This window comes from Cajanus cajan, chromosome 10 (assembly GCF_000230855.2).
Source record: "Cajanus cajan strain Asha chromosome 10, NIPB_CcT2T_4, whole genome shotgun sequence".
NCBI lineage: Eukaryota > Viridiplantae > Streptophyta > Magnoliopsida > Fabales > Fabaceae > Cajanus > Cajanus cajan.
In genome coordinates, this window is record NC_138526.1 from 27,229,927 (window position 1) to 27,246,862 (window position 16,936).

The 16,936-nt window shown below is 36.0% G+C and overlaps 2 protein-coding genes across 2 annotated transcripts; one reads left to right on the forward strand and one right to left on the reverse strand.

Moving 5' to 3' along the window:
* Positions 1-2,298: 2,298 nt before the first annotated feature.
* LOC145952402 (uncharacterized) lies at positions 2,299-6,801 on the forward strand. The gene is made up of 3 exons (XM_083064759.1): positions 2,299-4,049; positions 5,055-5,614; positions 6,218-6,801. Exons 1-3 carry the CDS (start codon positions 2,299-2,301, stop codon positions 6,799-6,801), a joined length of 2,895 nt encoding a protein of 964 aa, XP_082920885.1.
* A 6,331-nt stretch (positions 6,802-13,132) lies between these two features.
* Positions 13,133-15,358, reverse strand: LOC145952403 (uncharacterized). The gene is made up of 4 exons (XM_083064760.1): positions 14,076-15,358; positions 13,622-13,707; positions 13,486-13,513; positions 13,133-13,298 (listed from the first exon to the last, which is right to left on the reverse strand). Exons 1-4 carry the CDS (start codon positions 15,356-15,358, stop codon positions 13,133-13,135), a joined length of 1,563 nt encoding a protein of 520 aa, XP_082920886.1.
* Positions 15,359-16,936: the final 1,578 nt, after the last annotated feature.

Genomic DNA, 16,936 nt, shown 5'->3' on the forward strand with positions numbered 1-16,936 from the left:
TTTATTTACCATTTTAATTAAATAGAGGGGGATGGGCGGGTGAGTATGGGCCTGGCCCAGTCGGAATTATTAGAGGGGTTTTGGGGGTAGTCAGTTACCTAATATTCATTTTAACGTCAGACGCTTGAAGGAAGAGGGGAGAGGAGAAAATTCTTGAAGGAAGGCGTAAAGTGTTCAGATTGCTCCGTCGTTCTTCTGTTGGCCTTCGTTCATCATCCTTAAGGTACGGGGGGGGGGGATGGGTTTCTTCATATGTGAATATAGGGGTGTTCGGGTAGTGAGGGCAATCCCTAAGTCCCTCTAGGAACTCTATTTAAAATTCTGAACGATTATCTGTGCAATCGATGTTCTAAATTCTTAATTCATTTGGAAGAACTTATTTCTTGAATTGTCTTTGAATTCCATTGGGGCTTTCTTGTTAATTCTTTATCCTTAAATTTGATGACTTGAATTTTATGTGTTAAGAAGAGTTTAGATTTTTTTTTGTAAAACCAATGGAAACCAATTTTTGAGGCTTGAGATGTGTATGGATTGATTTGGAACATATGAAGAATATAAATGGAGTTAAACTGAACCAACGGGGTGTAGAAGTAGTGAAAATTGGTAAAAACCTTGTTGGAACTCATAAAACGCAGGTTTAATTTCACAGAGGGGAGTCTGGGCAGAGATTTGGGCGCTCAGCGCCAGTTTTGGGCGTCGGGCGTCGGGACCCCGACATACGTTTGTAATTTTGCGATATCTTTCTGTGTAGTTATCCAAATCGAGTGCCGTTTGTTTTGTTAGAAACTAGATATCTGGGGCTACCATTTAGACACAAGAATCGTGTAAAAATATTAATATTTGATCAAGTTATGTGAGTTGAAATTTGAGCCTTCCAATCTGTGTGCGAACCACAACATCAATTTTTGTGAGCCCTGAATGGTAACCTAAACTACTTTATTAGGATTTGTGTTCTTCATGAAAGTTGTAGATATTGATGTTAGGATTCTAATGGAGTTGGGATCACTTAGAAAGGATATGTATATCTCGAGTTATGGTTAAATTATTAACTGAATGTCATAGATATTGTGATGTGTGTGAAGAATTATGTGAAATTTGTGATCTATGATGTTGATAACTTAATGATAGGTACCTAGCATGTGAGGATGATATTGCATGGATTGTTATTGACATGTGATGATGTTATATAATGGAGATGCATTAATTATGAGTTACGTGGGATGCATGAGTTGCATTAGACTTATGAGTTGCATGTGGTGCTTGAGAAGCCAAACGTGGCTATATTGCATTAGACCCTGGGCCCGGAGAGGGGTTGAGACAGGGGGGACCATGACGGGAGGCATTCCATGCGTGGGCCGTTGGGTGTTTAACTGCGCAGCTCACTGGCCACAGAGGGTTTAACGGTGGGTGGATTGCCTTTGCACGGGCTGCAAGGTGTTTAACCGTGCAACATACCGGCCCTGGGAGGGTGTGAGAACGATATGCCCGCATTGGCAACAACTAAGGGAATTGACGAGGTACGCCCATTGTGCGGAGTGCCAAGTTGAGACTCTTAGGAGAGGAGATGTGTATGAGCATATAGTGAGCATGTGTATGAAAGCTTGTATGATTGAAAAAAATGATGTTTGGTAATTATATGAGATGTATTTGTTGTTTATATTTAATGATGATATTTTGGGGCACGGTGTGGGGTGGGAATTGGATAGCTCTATGTTCATATATGATGTTATCTATCTCTCACCGTCCTGTTTTTATGTGGTTTTCTTTTAGGTGAAGATGAAGGCACTCATAGTGTTGAGTTCTAAAGGGAAAGGGTTCTGCTATGATAGGATGTGACATTGGGGCATGAATTTAGGATGCTTTAGTTATGAATTTTTATTTGTCGTTTGAGGAGACTTATTTTTAAGAGTTTTATATTCACCTTATATTTGTAAATTCTGGATTCCTTTCATTTTCTTTAGAGACCTTGATAATTTTATTTTAAGAGTAAAACTTTATTATTATTATTATTATTATTTTTATTTATTTCAAGACTTGTGAACCTATGAGTTTTTATTAAAATATGTGGACCCTTCTTGATGTTATATTTATTGAATTATTCTTATTGTTGTTACTTATTTATTATGGGGTAGATGGGTGTCACATTTAGTGGTATCAGAGCAGGTCGATTCATTCGACCTTGAGTTATGAGCTTGCTATGTTTCTGTGGGTTGTGCTGTGATGTTGTTTAACTGAGATGATTGTTTTAATTGGTTTGTTTTGTTTTGACTCTCTACTTTTCTGTGAATCAGAAAAGTGATGTCTGGGGGAGGTAGGAATGATCGTGCTATCGCTGAGGCCTTGATGGCTATGGCTCAGGCTGTAGGCAACCTGAACCAACATCAAGAAGTGGACTGGCTTGCTCGGTTCCAGAGGAACCATCCACCTACCTTCCGTGGTGGCTATGACCCGGATGGTGCTGCTGACTGGATGTTTGAGGTGGAGAAGATATTCCAAGCTATTGAATGTCCACAGGTACATAGGGTATCTTTGGCTGCCTTCATGTTGTCTGGAGATGCTGGAATCTGGTGGCAGAGTACCTACCAGAGGATGATTGCTGAGGGTACTCCGATGACGTGGGATAATTTTAAGAGGTTGTTTTTGGAGAAGTATTTCCCACAAGATATTCGCAACAAAAAGCAGGTGGAGTTCCTTGAGCTGAAGCAAGGGGATGATACTGTAGCAGATTATGTGGCCAAGTTTGAGGCACTGGTACGATTCTGTCCCGCTTATGAGGGTGTTGCAAATGAGGAAGCGAAATGTGTGAAATTTATTAGTGGTCTTCGACCGGAAATCAAGCAAGCTTTCAACTACCAGGGCATTGCTAGATTCCACGAGCTGGTGAACAAGTGCAGAGTTTATGATGAAGATAATCGGGCTAGAGTTGCTCACTACAAAAATGGAGGGCCTGTAAGGAATCAGAGCAGGCATGGGTCTTCTAGCTGGAGTAAGCCTTACTCTCGTCCTGCTGGAAATTCAAACAGTAACGGGGGTAGTGAGGGTTCAGTGCAGAGGAGGAGTCAAGCTCCATCCACGAGCCAGACATCTAGAGCTGGGAGTACTGGTTCTACTCCTTCCTTCACTTGCTTCAAGTGTGGGAGGCCAGGGCACCGAGCTAATCAATGTGGGGATAGGGAGGTCACCTGTTTCAGATGTAATGAGCGGGGGCACATTTCTCGAGATTGTCCTCGTGCACAGCAAGGACCAGTGACGGCTAGTGGAGAGGCTGGGGGGAGTGCTAGTGCTAGTCGGGGTACCGGTATCAGCAGGAGTGCTAGTGCTAGCGGCAGTGCCAGTAAGCTGAAAGCTACAGGGAGAGTATTTGCCTTGAGTGGTACTGAAGCCGCTCAATCCGACGACTTGATCCAAGGTATGGGTTTCATTGCTGGAATTCCTTTTGTTGTATTGTTTGATTCGGGTGCGACTCATTCGTTCATATCACATGCTTGTGTTTCCAAATTAAGATTGCCTGTTTCTTCCTTACCTTTTGTATTGAGTGTGGAGACGCCAACTAGTGGGTCAGTTTCTACGTCCGGCGTATGCTTGAATTGTTCTGTTCATATTAATGGTAGAGACTTCTTAGTTGACTTAATTTGTTTGCCTCTGAGTCAGCTAGACATCATTCTTGGTATGAATTGGTTATCTTCCAACCATGTTCTTTTGAACTGTGCTGATAAAACTGTTGTTTTTGGTCAACCCCTTGAGAGAAAGAGCAAAGACTTTTTGACTGCCAACCAGGTTGAGGTGTCTCTGAGAGAAGATGCCCAGGTATACATGTTACTAGCTTCTTTGAGTTCTGAGAGTAGCGCTCTCTTGGATAGATTACCTATAGTATGCGATTACCCTGATGTGTTCTCTGAGGATATGTCTAATCTACCACCCGAGAGGGAGACAGAGTTTTCCATAGACTTAATACCGGGGACGGGACCCATTTCAGCTGCACCTTATAGGATGTCGCCCTTGGAGTTAGCCGAGCTTAAGAAACAACTAGAGGAGCTGTTAGAGAAGAAGTTTGTGAGACCTAGTGTATCACCTTGGGGAGCACCTGTCCTATTAGTGAAGAAGAAGGATGGTAGCATGAGGTTGTGTATAGATTATCGCCAACTCAATAAGGTAACGATTAAAAATAAATATCCATTGCCTAGGATTGATGACCTTATGGACCAACTGGTGGGGGCATGTGTGTTTAGTAAGATTGATCTTAGGTCAGGTTACCATCAGATTAGAGTGAAAGAGGAGGACATACCCAAAACTGCATTTAGGACTAGATATGGACATTATGAATACCTTGTAATGCCTTTTGGTGTGACTAATGCTCCTGCAATTTTTATGGATTATATGAACAAAATTTTTCATCCGTACTTGGATAAATTTGTAGTTGTCTTTATAGATGACATACTCATTTATTCCAAAACTAAAGAGGAGCATGAAGAGCACTTAAAGGTAGTACTTGAGATTTTAAGAGAGAAACAGTTGTATGCTAAATTGTCTAAGTGTGATTTCTGGTTAGAAAAGGTGAGTTTCTTAGGTCATGTGATTTCAAAGGGGGGGAACGGTGTAGATCCTTCTAAGGTAGAAGCTGTGCTTAAGTGGGAATCCCCTAAATCCGTGAGGGAGATTAGAAGTTTCCTTGGACTAGCTGGGTATTATAGGAGGTTTATAGAGGGGTTTTCTAAGATAGCATTGCCTTTGACTGAATTGACTAGAAAGGGAGTTCCCTTTGTATGGAATAGTAGGTGTGAGACTAGTTTCCAAACCCTTAAGGAAAAATTGACTAGTGCACCAGTCCTAGTTTTGCCTGACCTTAATAAACCTTTTGTAGTATATTGTGATGCTTCTAAGATGGGGCTAGGTGGAGTGTTGATGCAAGAGGGAAAGGTAGTAGCTTATGCTTCTAGGCAGTTGAAAATCCATGAGAGAAATTACCCTACCCATGATCTTGAATTGGCAGCTGTAGTATTTGTTTTAAAGATTTGGAGACACTATTTGTATGGTTCTAAATTTGAGGTTTTTAGCGACCATAAGAGCCTTAAGTATCTGTTCGATCAGAAAGAGTTAAATATGAGACAAAGGAGATGGCTTGAGTTCTTGAAGGACTATGATTTTGAGTTGAGTTATCACCCAGGTAAGGCAAATGTCGTAGCGGACGCTTTAAGCAGAAAATCACTTCACATATCTTCCTTGATGATTAGAGAGATGGACCTTCTAGCTCAGTTTAGGGATCTAAGTTTAGCTTGTGAGACTACCTCTAGTAGCATAAGATTAGGCATGATTCGTGTAAGTAATGACATGTTGAAGGAGATTAGAGATGCTCAGTTAGAGGATTCATTCTTAGTGGCTAGGCGAGAGGCGATAGAAGGAGGTAGTGGTGGAGAGTTTGTATTGGGTAGCGATGGAGTAGTAAGATTTGGTGACCGTGTGTGTGTACCTAGTGAGGCTACCCTTAGGCGTTTGATACTTGAAGAGGGGCATAAAAGCAAACTTAGTTTCCATCCAGGTTCAACCAAAATGTATCAAGACTTGAAGAAGATGTTTTGGTGGCCTAGAATGAAGAGAGACATAGAAGAGTTTGCGAGTGCTTGCCTAGTATGCCAGAAGGCTAAGGTAGAACACCAAAAACCTTCAGGATTACTTCAACCCTTGAGTATACCAGAGTGGAAGTGGGATAGCATTTCCATGGACTTTGTAGTTGCTTTGCCTAGGACTGTTGGAGGGCACGATTCTATTTGGGTGATTGTAGATAGATTGACCAAGTGTGCACATTTCTTACCTATTAATATTAAGTATTCCCTAGAGAAACTTGCTAAGCTTTACATTAGTGAAATTGTGAGATTGCATGGTGTACCATCTAGCATAGTTTCAGATAGAGACCCTAGGTTTACTTCTAGATTTTGGGAGAGTTTGCAACAAGCATTGGGGACTCAGCTTAGACTTAGTTCAGCTTATCACCCACAAACCGACGGTCAAACTGAGAGAACTATACAGTCATTAGAGGATTTACTTAGAGCCTGCGTGTTAGATCAAGGGGGTAGTTGGGATAGCTTCTTACCTTTGATAGAGTTTACATATAATAATAGTTTTCATTCTAGCATAGGCATGGCACCTTATGAAGCACTATATGGTAGGAGGTGTAGAACACCTTTGTGTTGGTGTGAGCCGGGAGATAATCTTGTTTTAGGACCGGAGGTAGTACAACAAACCACAGAGAAGGTTAAGTTAATTCAAGATAGAATGAGAACAGCCCAGGGTAGACAAAAGAGTTATGCTAATAAGAGGAGGAAGGACTTAGAATTCAAAGAAGGAGATCATGTATTCCTGAAAGTCACTCCGTGGACTGGGGTTGGTAGAGCATTGAAGTCTAAAAAGCTTACACCTCGTTTCATCGGTCCGTATCAAATTCTTAAGAGAGTCGGTACAGTGGCTTATCAAATCGCTTTACCTCCACATTTGTCAAATCTTCATAATGTATTCCATGTTTCTCAACTTCGAAAATACATCCATGATCCTTCGCATGTGATTGAGTCGGATCATCTTGAAGTTAAGGAAAACTTGACAGTAGAAACCATACCGGTGAGAGTTGAGGATCGAATGGTGAAACAACTTCGAGGTAAGGAAATTCCTTTGGTTAAGGTGATTTGGGGTGGAGCAACGCCGGAAAATGCTACTTGGGAACCTGAGGAGAAGATGAAGGATTCTTACCCGGAATTGTTTGCTTCAGGTAAATTCGAGGACGAATTTTCTTTTAGGAGGGGAGAGTTGTAACATCCTAAATTTTTAATTAATTAAATTTTAATTAATTACTATTTTTATGAAAATAATTTATATCATTTTATTTAGTAATTTTATAAAATTACAGTAGATTCTAAATAATAATAATTATATTTACGAGAGAAACTTGAGTCTAGTAGTTATTTATATTTATATTCTAGAGAGCAGAAAATAAATTAGTATTTTAAATAATTATAGAAGTTGAAACTGTTTTATTTTTTTTAATTATTTATTTACCATTTTAATTAAATAGAGGGGGATGGGCGGGTGAGTATGGGCCTGGCCCAGTCGGAATTATTAGAGGGGTTTTGGGGTAGTCAGTTACCTAATATTCATTTTAACGTCAGACACTTGAAGGAAGAGGGGAGAGGAGAAAATTCTTGAAAGAAGGCGTAAAGTGTTCAGATTGCTCCATCGTTCTTCTGTTGGCCTTCGTTCATCATCCTTAAGGTACGGGGGGATGGGTTTCTTCATATGTGAATATAGGGGTGTTCGGGTAGTGAGGGCAATCCCTAAGTCCCTCTAGGAACTCTATTTAAAATTCTGAACGATTATCTGTGCAATCGATGTTCTAAATTCTTAATTCATTTGGAAGAACTTATTTCTTGAATTGTCTTTGAATTCCATTGGGGCTTTCTTGTTAATTCTTTATCCTTAAATTTGATGACTTGAATTTTATGTGTTAAGAAGAGTTTAGATTTTTTTTTGTAAAACCAATGGAAACCAATTTTTGAGGCTTGAGATGTGTATGGATTGATTTGGAACGTATGAAGAATATAAATGGAGTTAAACTGAACCAACGGGGTGTAGAAGTAGTGAAAATTGGTAAAAACCTTGTTGGAACTCGTAAAATGCAGGTTTAATTTCACAGAGGGGAGTCTGGGCAGAGATTTGGGCGCTCAGCGCCAGTTTTGGGCGTCGGGCGTCGGGACCCCGACATACGTTTGTAATTTTGCGATATCTTTCTGTGTAGTTATCCAAATCGCGTGCCGTTTGTTTTTTTAGAAACTAGACATCTGGGGATACAATTTAGACACAAGAATCGTGTAAACATATTAATATTTGATCAAGTAATGTGAGTTGCAATTTGAGCCTTCCAATCTGTGTGCGAACCACAACATCAATTTTTGTGAGCCCTGAATGGTAACCTAGACGACTTTATTAGGATTTGTGTTCTTCATGAAAGTTGTAGATATTGATGTTAGGATTCTAATGGAGTTGGTATCACTTAGAAAGGATATGTATATCTCGAGTTATGGTTAAATTATTAACTGAATGTCATAGATATTGTGATGTGTGTGAAGAATTATGTGAAATTTGTGATCTATGATGTTGATAACTTAATGATAGGTACCTAGCATGTGAGGATGATATTGCATGGATTGTTATTGACATGTGATGATGTTATATAATGAAGATGCATTAATTATGAGTTACGTGGGATGCATGAGTTGCATGAGACTTATGAGTTGCATGTGGTGCTTGAGAAGCCAGACGTGGCTATATTGCATTGGACCCTGGGCCCGGAGAGGGGTTGAGACAGGGGGACCATGACGGGAGGCATTCCATGCGTGGGCCGTTGGGTGTTTAACTGCGCAGCTCACTGGCCACAGAGGGTTTAACGGTGGGTGGATTGCCTTTGCACGGGCCGCTGGGTGTTTAACCGTGCAACATACCGGCCCTGGGAGGGTGTGAGAACGGTATGCCCGCATTGGCAAAAACTAAGGGAATTGACGAGGTACGCCCATTGTGCGGAGTGCCAAGTTGAGACTCTTAGGAGAGGAGATGTGTATGAGCATATAGTGAGCATGTGTATGAAAGCTTGTATGATTGAAAAAAAATGATGTTTGGTAATTATATGAGATGTATTTGTTGTTTATATTTAATGATGATATTTTGGGGCACGGTGTGGGGTGGGAATTGGATAGCTCTATGTTCATATATGATGTTATCTATCTCTCACCGTCCTGTTTTTATGTGGTTTTCTTTTAGGTGAAGATGAAGGCACTCATAGTGTTGAGTTCTAAAGGGAAATGGTTCTGCTCTGATAGGATGTGACATTGGGGCATGAATTTAGGATGCTTTAGTTATGAATTGTTATTTGTCGTTTGAGGAGACTTATTTTTAAGAGTTTTATATTCACCTTATATTTGTAAATTCTGGATTCCTTTCATTTTCTTTAGAGACCTTGATAATTTTCTTTTAAGAGTAAAACTTTATTATTATTATTATTATTATTTTTATTTATTTCAAGACTTGTGAACCTATGAGTTTTTATTAAAATATGTGGACCCTTCTTGATGTTATATTTATTGAATTATTCTTATTGTTGTTACTTATTTATTATGGGGTAGATGGGTGTCACAAAGCACCCCTACAACGCCCTAAATCAGTACCCTATGATGAAATTAACACGATAAGAATTAATAAATTAAATATTGAATCCCCTTTATTAATGTTTACTTACATGCTTAAAATATAAATTAATCGATTATCCCTAAAATATCTACATTATGACGTTTATTATAACAAAAAAAAGATAAAGATGAGAAATAAAAGGGAGAGAAGAAGATTGACTGAAATACCTCTTGAACGAGCTTTATTGAATCTTCAAATATGGAGAAGGTGCTTTGTGGCGACCTTTCACACTACAATATGTCTCACAAATCTCAAGAAACATAATAGGAGGGAGAGAGAAGATAGAGATGCGACACAAATCTCAAGAAATACAATAGAGGGAAAAGATATAGAGAATTTTCGTGCTCAAAGGAGTCTTATTCGAAATTTCTCTGGCTGCCATGAGAACTGTGCCCGAGTCTTCTATTTATAGGCATCAGAAAGGGGCCAGAACGGCCCTTTCTGGGCTAGTCCCTTATGGGTAAAATAAGAAACTGGAACGGCCTGTACCAAAAGTGGAACGGCCCGTTCTAGGTTCAAATTTTACTTACACAAAGCTGTTCTGGAACGACCCGTTCCAAACTAGGTTTTAGGCCCATTTGATGATTTGGAACAGCCCGTTCTGGGCAAGTTTGTTATAGGTAAAATAAGAATTTGGAACCGCCCGTTCTTAAAGTGGAACGGCCCGTTCTGGGTTCAAATCTTGCTTATAACAACCTGTTTTGGAACGGACCGTTTTGTTTTGGGAACAACCCATTCCAGTTTTGGAACAGCCTATTCTGGGCTATCAGAACCAGCTTATTTAGGCTTTAGGTCTTCTGATGTCATGTCCTATTGTTTCCATGCTTCGGGAGCTCCTTTCCTTGATAATAGACGTCTATTTCATTGCTTTTGTGAGCCCAGACGAAATTGGGTGTCTACAATTCCATCAATATATACATCAATATTCATTAATCTCAATTTATTAGAAAATAGCATCAAACCTTTCTCATGTTTCCTTATTCAACAAGTAGATTCTAAAATAAAACAAATGAAAGAAGTAGGCATTTGGCAAGTTTTAATCTACGCTCGACTTTCATAGATAGAGTGTTAAGTCTCATTTCTACTTACTTTTTGATAAAAATTATTGAGCTAATTCAACTCCTTTATTCAATCTTGCAATATATTTGTTCTCTTTTGATTCAATTTTTGTGCATATATAGCTAACTTAAAAATCATCTAACAATACCATGATACACCTCATTTTTTGTGTAGGTATTAAGTAAAAAAGTTGATGTTGAGGATCCATGGGATTAGAGTCTGAAAGAGCCCAGAAATGAAGAGCTAAGAAGTAAGAGAAAACAATTCGCGTCGAGCATGTAAGTACCTGCACCGGGCGTGCTCAAGGTGGATAGCACCACTCTTTGTATTTCATTATTTGCGCCAAACGCGTAAGTACCTACGTCGAGTGTGATTCGAGACAGAGAGCAACTACTCTCTGGAAAACATTGCGTCGGGCACGAAGTTATAATGTGTCGGGCGCGTAAACCCTATCTTGACTCATCCAGCTCGTATTTGAACACATTTTCGAGGGTTTTTCCCTCATTCACACAAGGGGCAATTTCTAGGAGCTATGAAAGGGATTCTCGGTGCTTGGGACCGTGCCGTGTGTGGGTCTTTCCTTCGATTCTTTCATCTTCTCTTCCATCTCACTTTTTGATTTGCCCTCATAGTTTTGAGTGGTTGTACCCATATTTTGTGGGGTTATATGTAACCAACTAAACTCTTATGTATTGTTTATCCTATCAATGATAAATGCTTGTTTCATTCATTGCTATATTATGTTTCTATAATGCTTGCTTTGGATTGATCTCCCATTGCTTGATATAGGGTCCATTGGATATTGAAAAATAGCTATTGAAACTAGTTCTGAAACAAAATACCTAGTAGGAAATGTTTCTAGGAATGGAGCTTGGCCCATTAGTAGTCACAAACCCTAGTCATTAAAGTGGGTTCATATGTTGGATATTCAAGGGATTGATATTCAATATATGTTCCTAGGCTCTTTCTCTAAGGGATTAAGTTTGAGTTTACTTGTGGGTTGACTAAACAATGTATGCAATAAGAGAAGAATTAATTCATAAGAGTGCAGTTCGGTAATGTCTAACCCTCACAATTTCACAATTCCACAATATCATTTCTTATTCCTTCCACACACACAAACTATCTTCTAAAATTAGTTTTTAAAGTAGTTTATAACATTTACTTCAATATGCATCACAAATTATTCAATGGAATCATTCTTTAGTCATTAATAGTCATTAAATGCTTATTTTATCTTATCTAGTCCTTGTGGATACGATCTTATATATTACTTAAATGACCAATGCACTTATCGTGTTTTTGAGTCTGTGGTTAGAAATTAAATTACATTTTACAAGAAAAGAGACTAACCTTAACGAAAACTCAATAAAGAGCAAAACCTCTTTACTAACCTCATGCCTGACGTGAGATTTTCACAATATTATTAATCAATTATTTGTTTTAACTCTTAGTCTTTGTTTCTTATTTCAACTCCTCAATTATCTTTTAAAACGTACAAAATAATTATTTAAAACAAAAAAAAATTATCCTTTCTTTAAACTTTTATACAAACCCATCAATTATTTCAATTCATCATTACTACATTCTCAAATTAACAGATTTCAATCTAAAACCCTCAAAATTTATACGTATAAACCATAACCCTCAAAATACATAAACTTAATATGAATTTGATCAAATGATTAATTCATATCCCAAAAACATCTTCATACTATTAATTTCCAAGGATAATCTTATTCAACTCCAAATTCTCATATCATTCATTAAAACCATAACTTTAAAACATACAAATTCATTTTTGAATTAGATATAACAAAATGCTATATAATAATGATCAGAATATCAACAAAGCTATAAAGACATTCATACATATACTGCAATACAAATATAAAATCTAAGGGGCTTAAGGATCATCCCTCTATCCTTATCCCTCATATATCCAAGGGACTTGATAATTCTCTTCCCCTACCTGAAGTGACAAGTCTCTATAAACGATACTTTTTTGGTAGCTTTTGTTGTCAATAAGTGCTTTCCCCATGTCCTCCTCTATTTCTCCTACCGTGAACTTTTAAAGTTTTAGAATTTCTAACCTTTTTAACATCTTATATTTGAATTAGCCTCTAGATTAGGTCTAGAGTCTAGTTCAAATACTTTTGATCACTACAAAAAAATGTGTGATTTGTGGCGGTTATTTTGGCTGTTTCTGGCGATTAAAAACCACCACAAATGGCATTACTAGTGTCATTAATAACCTCCGGCTCCACAGTCGCCAAAAACGGTTTGTGGCGCAGATTTTTTAAACGCTGGTTTTGTGCGTCAGAAAATTCAATCACTTTGTAGCAGTTTTAAACTGCCACAAAATTCATCTAGGTTTTCCCTCCTTTAACATTTCTAGCGGTTTTAAACTGTCACAAAATTGCATTTTTTTTCTCATATTTTCTGCCAGTTTTAAATCATCAACTAACACATTTCATTCTACATTATATCGATGCATTTTTATTATTTTAAAAAATAGATTGAAAATTATTTTAAAAGCACGCTCATATTATAAATTGAGAAATAATAATCTATATATTTTAGGTATTTATCAAATTATTGTTTAAAATTATTACCTATGATGCACGAATACGATAAGCGTATCGGATACGTCAAATTTTGAAAATATAGGATACGATACGTTTAGGATACGTATTAAAAAAAAATTAATATATATAAAATAGTAATTGCAAATAAATATCATTCAAAAATTAAAATTAAGAATATATTTCTTGCTTTTTAAATTTTAAATATTACTAAAAAAATTATAAATCAGTTTTTATTGTCAAGAAATAGGAATAGTATTAATTTAATCCCCTCCTTGACCATCATCTGTAAATAAGACAGCTTCTATTTCTGGTTCATCAAGAGATAATGACGCCACTTCAAGATTTTCGACACCATCAAAGCTACCCCATGCATCTCCACCAATGTCCCACATTCTAGTACTCCCTTGCATATATTCTTCACTTTTCCTGGAAAAGAGTCGCAAATTAGTATGTACATACTGCTCTTTTAGGGTTCAACTTATTTCTTTTCAAGGAGTGAATGAAGGAATAAGTACTCTAATTCCTTTCGTGACAAGATGAAGAACTAGGTTGTACAAGAAGCTTTAAAGAAAGCTTTTGAAGGAGAGGGGCAGAAGAGCCATGCATTACCCACCAGGATTTAACATCTAATGTCCATCTATCTTCAATTGAGTCAAAAGAAGCAAAATTATGAGCTTTTGATGAAAAATCAGCATATTCAAGAGAAACCTTTCTTCTTTCTTCAGTTGTTGTGAAAAGCTTTTTTAAACATTTATTTCTTTCCATAGAAATTTCTTCATCCTCATGTGGGGAAATTCTATTTGGAGCCTCTTGAAGCCATTCATCACTGTAGTACCTGTGAATAAATAAAAAGTTAATAAATAAAAAAATTTAGTAACTATCAAATTATTTATAAATAAATAATGAAAACAAATAAATATTTAATAGGCTAATTTTACCTAGGATTCAAAGAGTGAGCCATGCAGTGGAGAGGGGTGCAACTCTTAGTCCACTTATCAATTAATATAGAATAAACAACTTCATAAAATGTTGATGTATCATTTAACTCTTCCTTCATATCTATATATAGACGTCTTTACTTTTTCTGTCATACTATCCCACATCTCATAGACCAAATGAAGTGTGGGACTATCTGTGTCACAAGCCCTAAGCATACTATAAATAGGCTCGGTGAAATTAAGAATATATGTAATTTTGTCCCACCACACATCATTCAAAATAAATTCTTTTGCAGCTTGGGCCTTACCCACATCATCTTCTCTATAAGAGTTCCATTCTTCACTAATAACCGTCGATTGCAAAGCACCTTTCAAAATTTTAAATCTCTTTAACATCACTAGAATATATGCAAAGCGTGTTTTAGCTATAGCAAGCAATTTTAGAGGTGAAAAGTGATTAAAAATTGCCATTCTCATTGAGTGATTCATGATAAAGTTCCTAACAAAAGAAACATCATCAACAACTTGAGTAATCCAATTACATTCAGCATAAGCTACCTCATTCCTTTTAGTATTTTTGGCAGCACATATATTCTTCAATGCAAGGTTCAATGTGTGAACAACATAAGGAGTCCAAAAATTTTTAGGAAAACAAATTTCAACAATCATTCCAGCACCTTTGCATATAGGAGCATTATCTGTTATAATTTGAACAACATTTTGTTCTCCTACTTCTTTTATAACTTCTATCATCTTATCAGCCATATAATGTTTGTTTTTAATCTCATCAAAAGCATTAATAGCTTTTAAAAATATTGGACCCCCTTCACTTGTAGCCATAAAATTAATTAAAGGTCTTCTTTGGACATCTGTCCATCCATCAGATACTATGCTAACACCTTTTGCATTCCAAGTCGATTTAATAGGTTTAAGTAACCTCTCAACTTGTGCCTTCTCTTGTTGTAAGAGATTTTTCCTCAAGGCATTGTATCCAGGAGGGAGAAAACCATTAAGCATGTGATTTGCAGCAAATGAATAAGAATTCACATAATAGGGATTTCTGGCAAGGTTGAAGGGCAATCCAGAAGAATAAAACATTCTAGCAATGAGAGCTTTGAGATTATCTCTATTTTCTAAATTAAATGCTTTCTCCAAAGGACCAACTTTTCTCTTTTTCAATAAAGAATTCTGATGCATTTTCTCTGTAGGTAATGGGACATGCTTAGGTTTCACATTATTTTCAGCCAATTCAACAATTGATTTCAATTCAACCAAATATTGATCATTTACACTTGCACACACAGAAATTTCAGTTCCATAAATCCTCAACAAATGAGCTTTAACTCTCGAATAAGAACTTTTATAAACCTTTTGACAAAAATTAAAAGACCAACTCTTATTTCCTCCCCCTTCTGAACTTTTATCTAACATGCTAGCATAACACCAAAAAGGAGCATGATCATCTTGTACAACATCGGCAGAAACGAACTTACTTGGAATTTTAGAATTGTTATTAGAATCAGAACCAGAAGCATTTGCTGTTGACATCATACATAAATAATTTTTATGCTTCTGCAGAAAAACCTATATCTATATTAAATTGTTAATTATTAAATAAATTACACAACTTAAAAATTTTAATCACTCTGAAATATGAATCATAAAAATATAAATTATAAAATATTAAGTAATTTCACAAAACACACTATAACTTGAAAATATTAAAATAATCAATTAAATATTAAGAAAGATAATTAAGAAAGATAATCAAAATTAAAATTAAGAAAGATAATTAAAATTAAAATTAAGAAAGATAATTAAAATTAAAAAAAAAAACATGTATGTGAGATTGAAATTTTGTTAGTTTAAAAACTAGAAATTAAAAATTTGCTACAATTTTTTATACATTTTAGAGATGCTAAAAAAGAATTAAAAAAATTCTAATTATTATTAATTTACAGTTTTATATAAAAGTAAAAACTTTGAAATAAATTATAAAATTAAATATAAAAAAATGGTGAGTAATTTTCCTAAACGTGTATAATTACTAAAATAATTATCCATTTTTTAATATTCATAAAATTAATAATTTTATGCTAACATCTTTTATATTTTTAAATATATTATAAAATTAAATAAAGGTACAAACAGCACAGTAAAATATAGAAAAGAAAAAAAAGTGAAATGGCAACAGACTCAAAAGTATTTTGCTTACATTTTAATTTTTTTAATATTATATGCACCTTTTAATTAGTATTTAAATATTTAACTTATTTTAATATTATATTTTAATATTATAATTTTATCAGAAAGCATATGTCACTGACCGCACAACACAGGAGAAAAGGAATATATACGCAAAAGTAAAATATATACGCAATATTAGAAAGCAATGCATAGAGTCAAAATAGGAGAAAACTGAAAAGTAGAAAAGGAGAAAAGCATAAAGCCAAAATAGTCTCCGGTTTCCCCCTAAAAGTCGAGACCAAAGCCGCACTTACTGTGCAGTGCGCATCCTCTTAGGTTTCCATCTCACTATGCATGACCGGAAGAATAACGGAGAAAAGGAGATTATATGCTTTACCTGGGTCATTGGTGTGCGGTTGTCTTCTAAGTCTGATCCGGTGCCTAAACGCAGCAACAAATCTTATCTGGCTTTGGAATGCAAAGTATCTCCCTCTCAAATTTGTGTTTTCTTGCTATTTTATGGTTGATTTCCGAATAATATTTTTGTACTAGAACAAATCTGGAAAATATTTTTTCTTCTTTTCTTTTTTTAATAAAATCACTGTGGATACGGATGAGATACGTATCTTTCATGTATCAAAACGTATCCGATACGGATACGGGATCAGATTTCATGTATCCGTGCTTCAGAGATTATTAATAATTATATTAATCATATTTAAAATTAATAATAACTATATTGTATTATTATTTAATTCAAGTAAGTCTTAAATAACAATTTTACTAATTTTGATATAAAACCAAAAAGATGAATTTATTTTAATGTCTACCAAAGATGAATTTTGATAATGAATCATGTTTCCATGGTTCACTTCGTCGTCCTAAATGCTCAAAGCAACATTTGAAACTCAAAAGAATTGGCTCATTTTCCATGGCAGG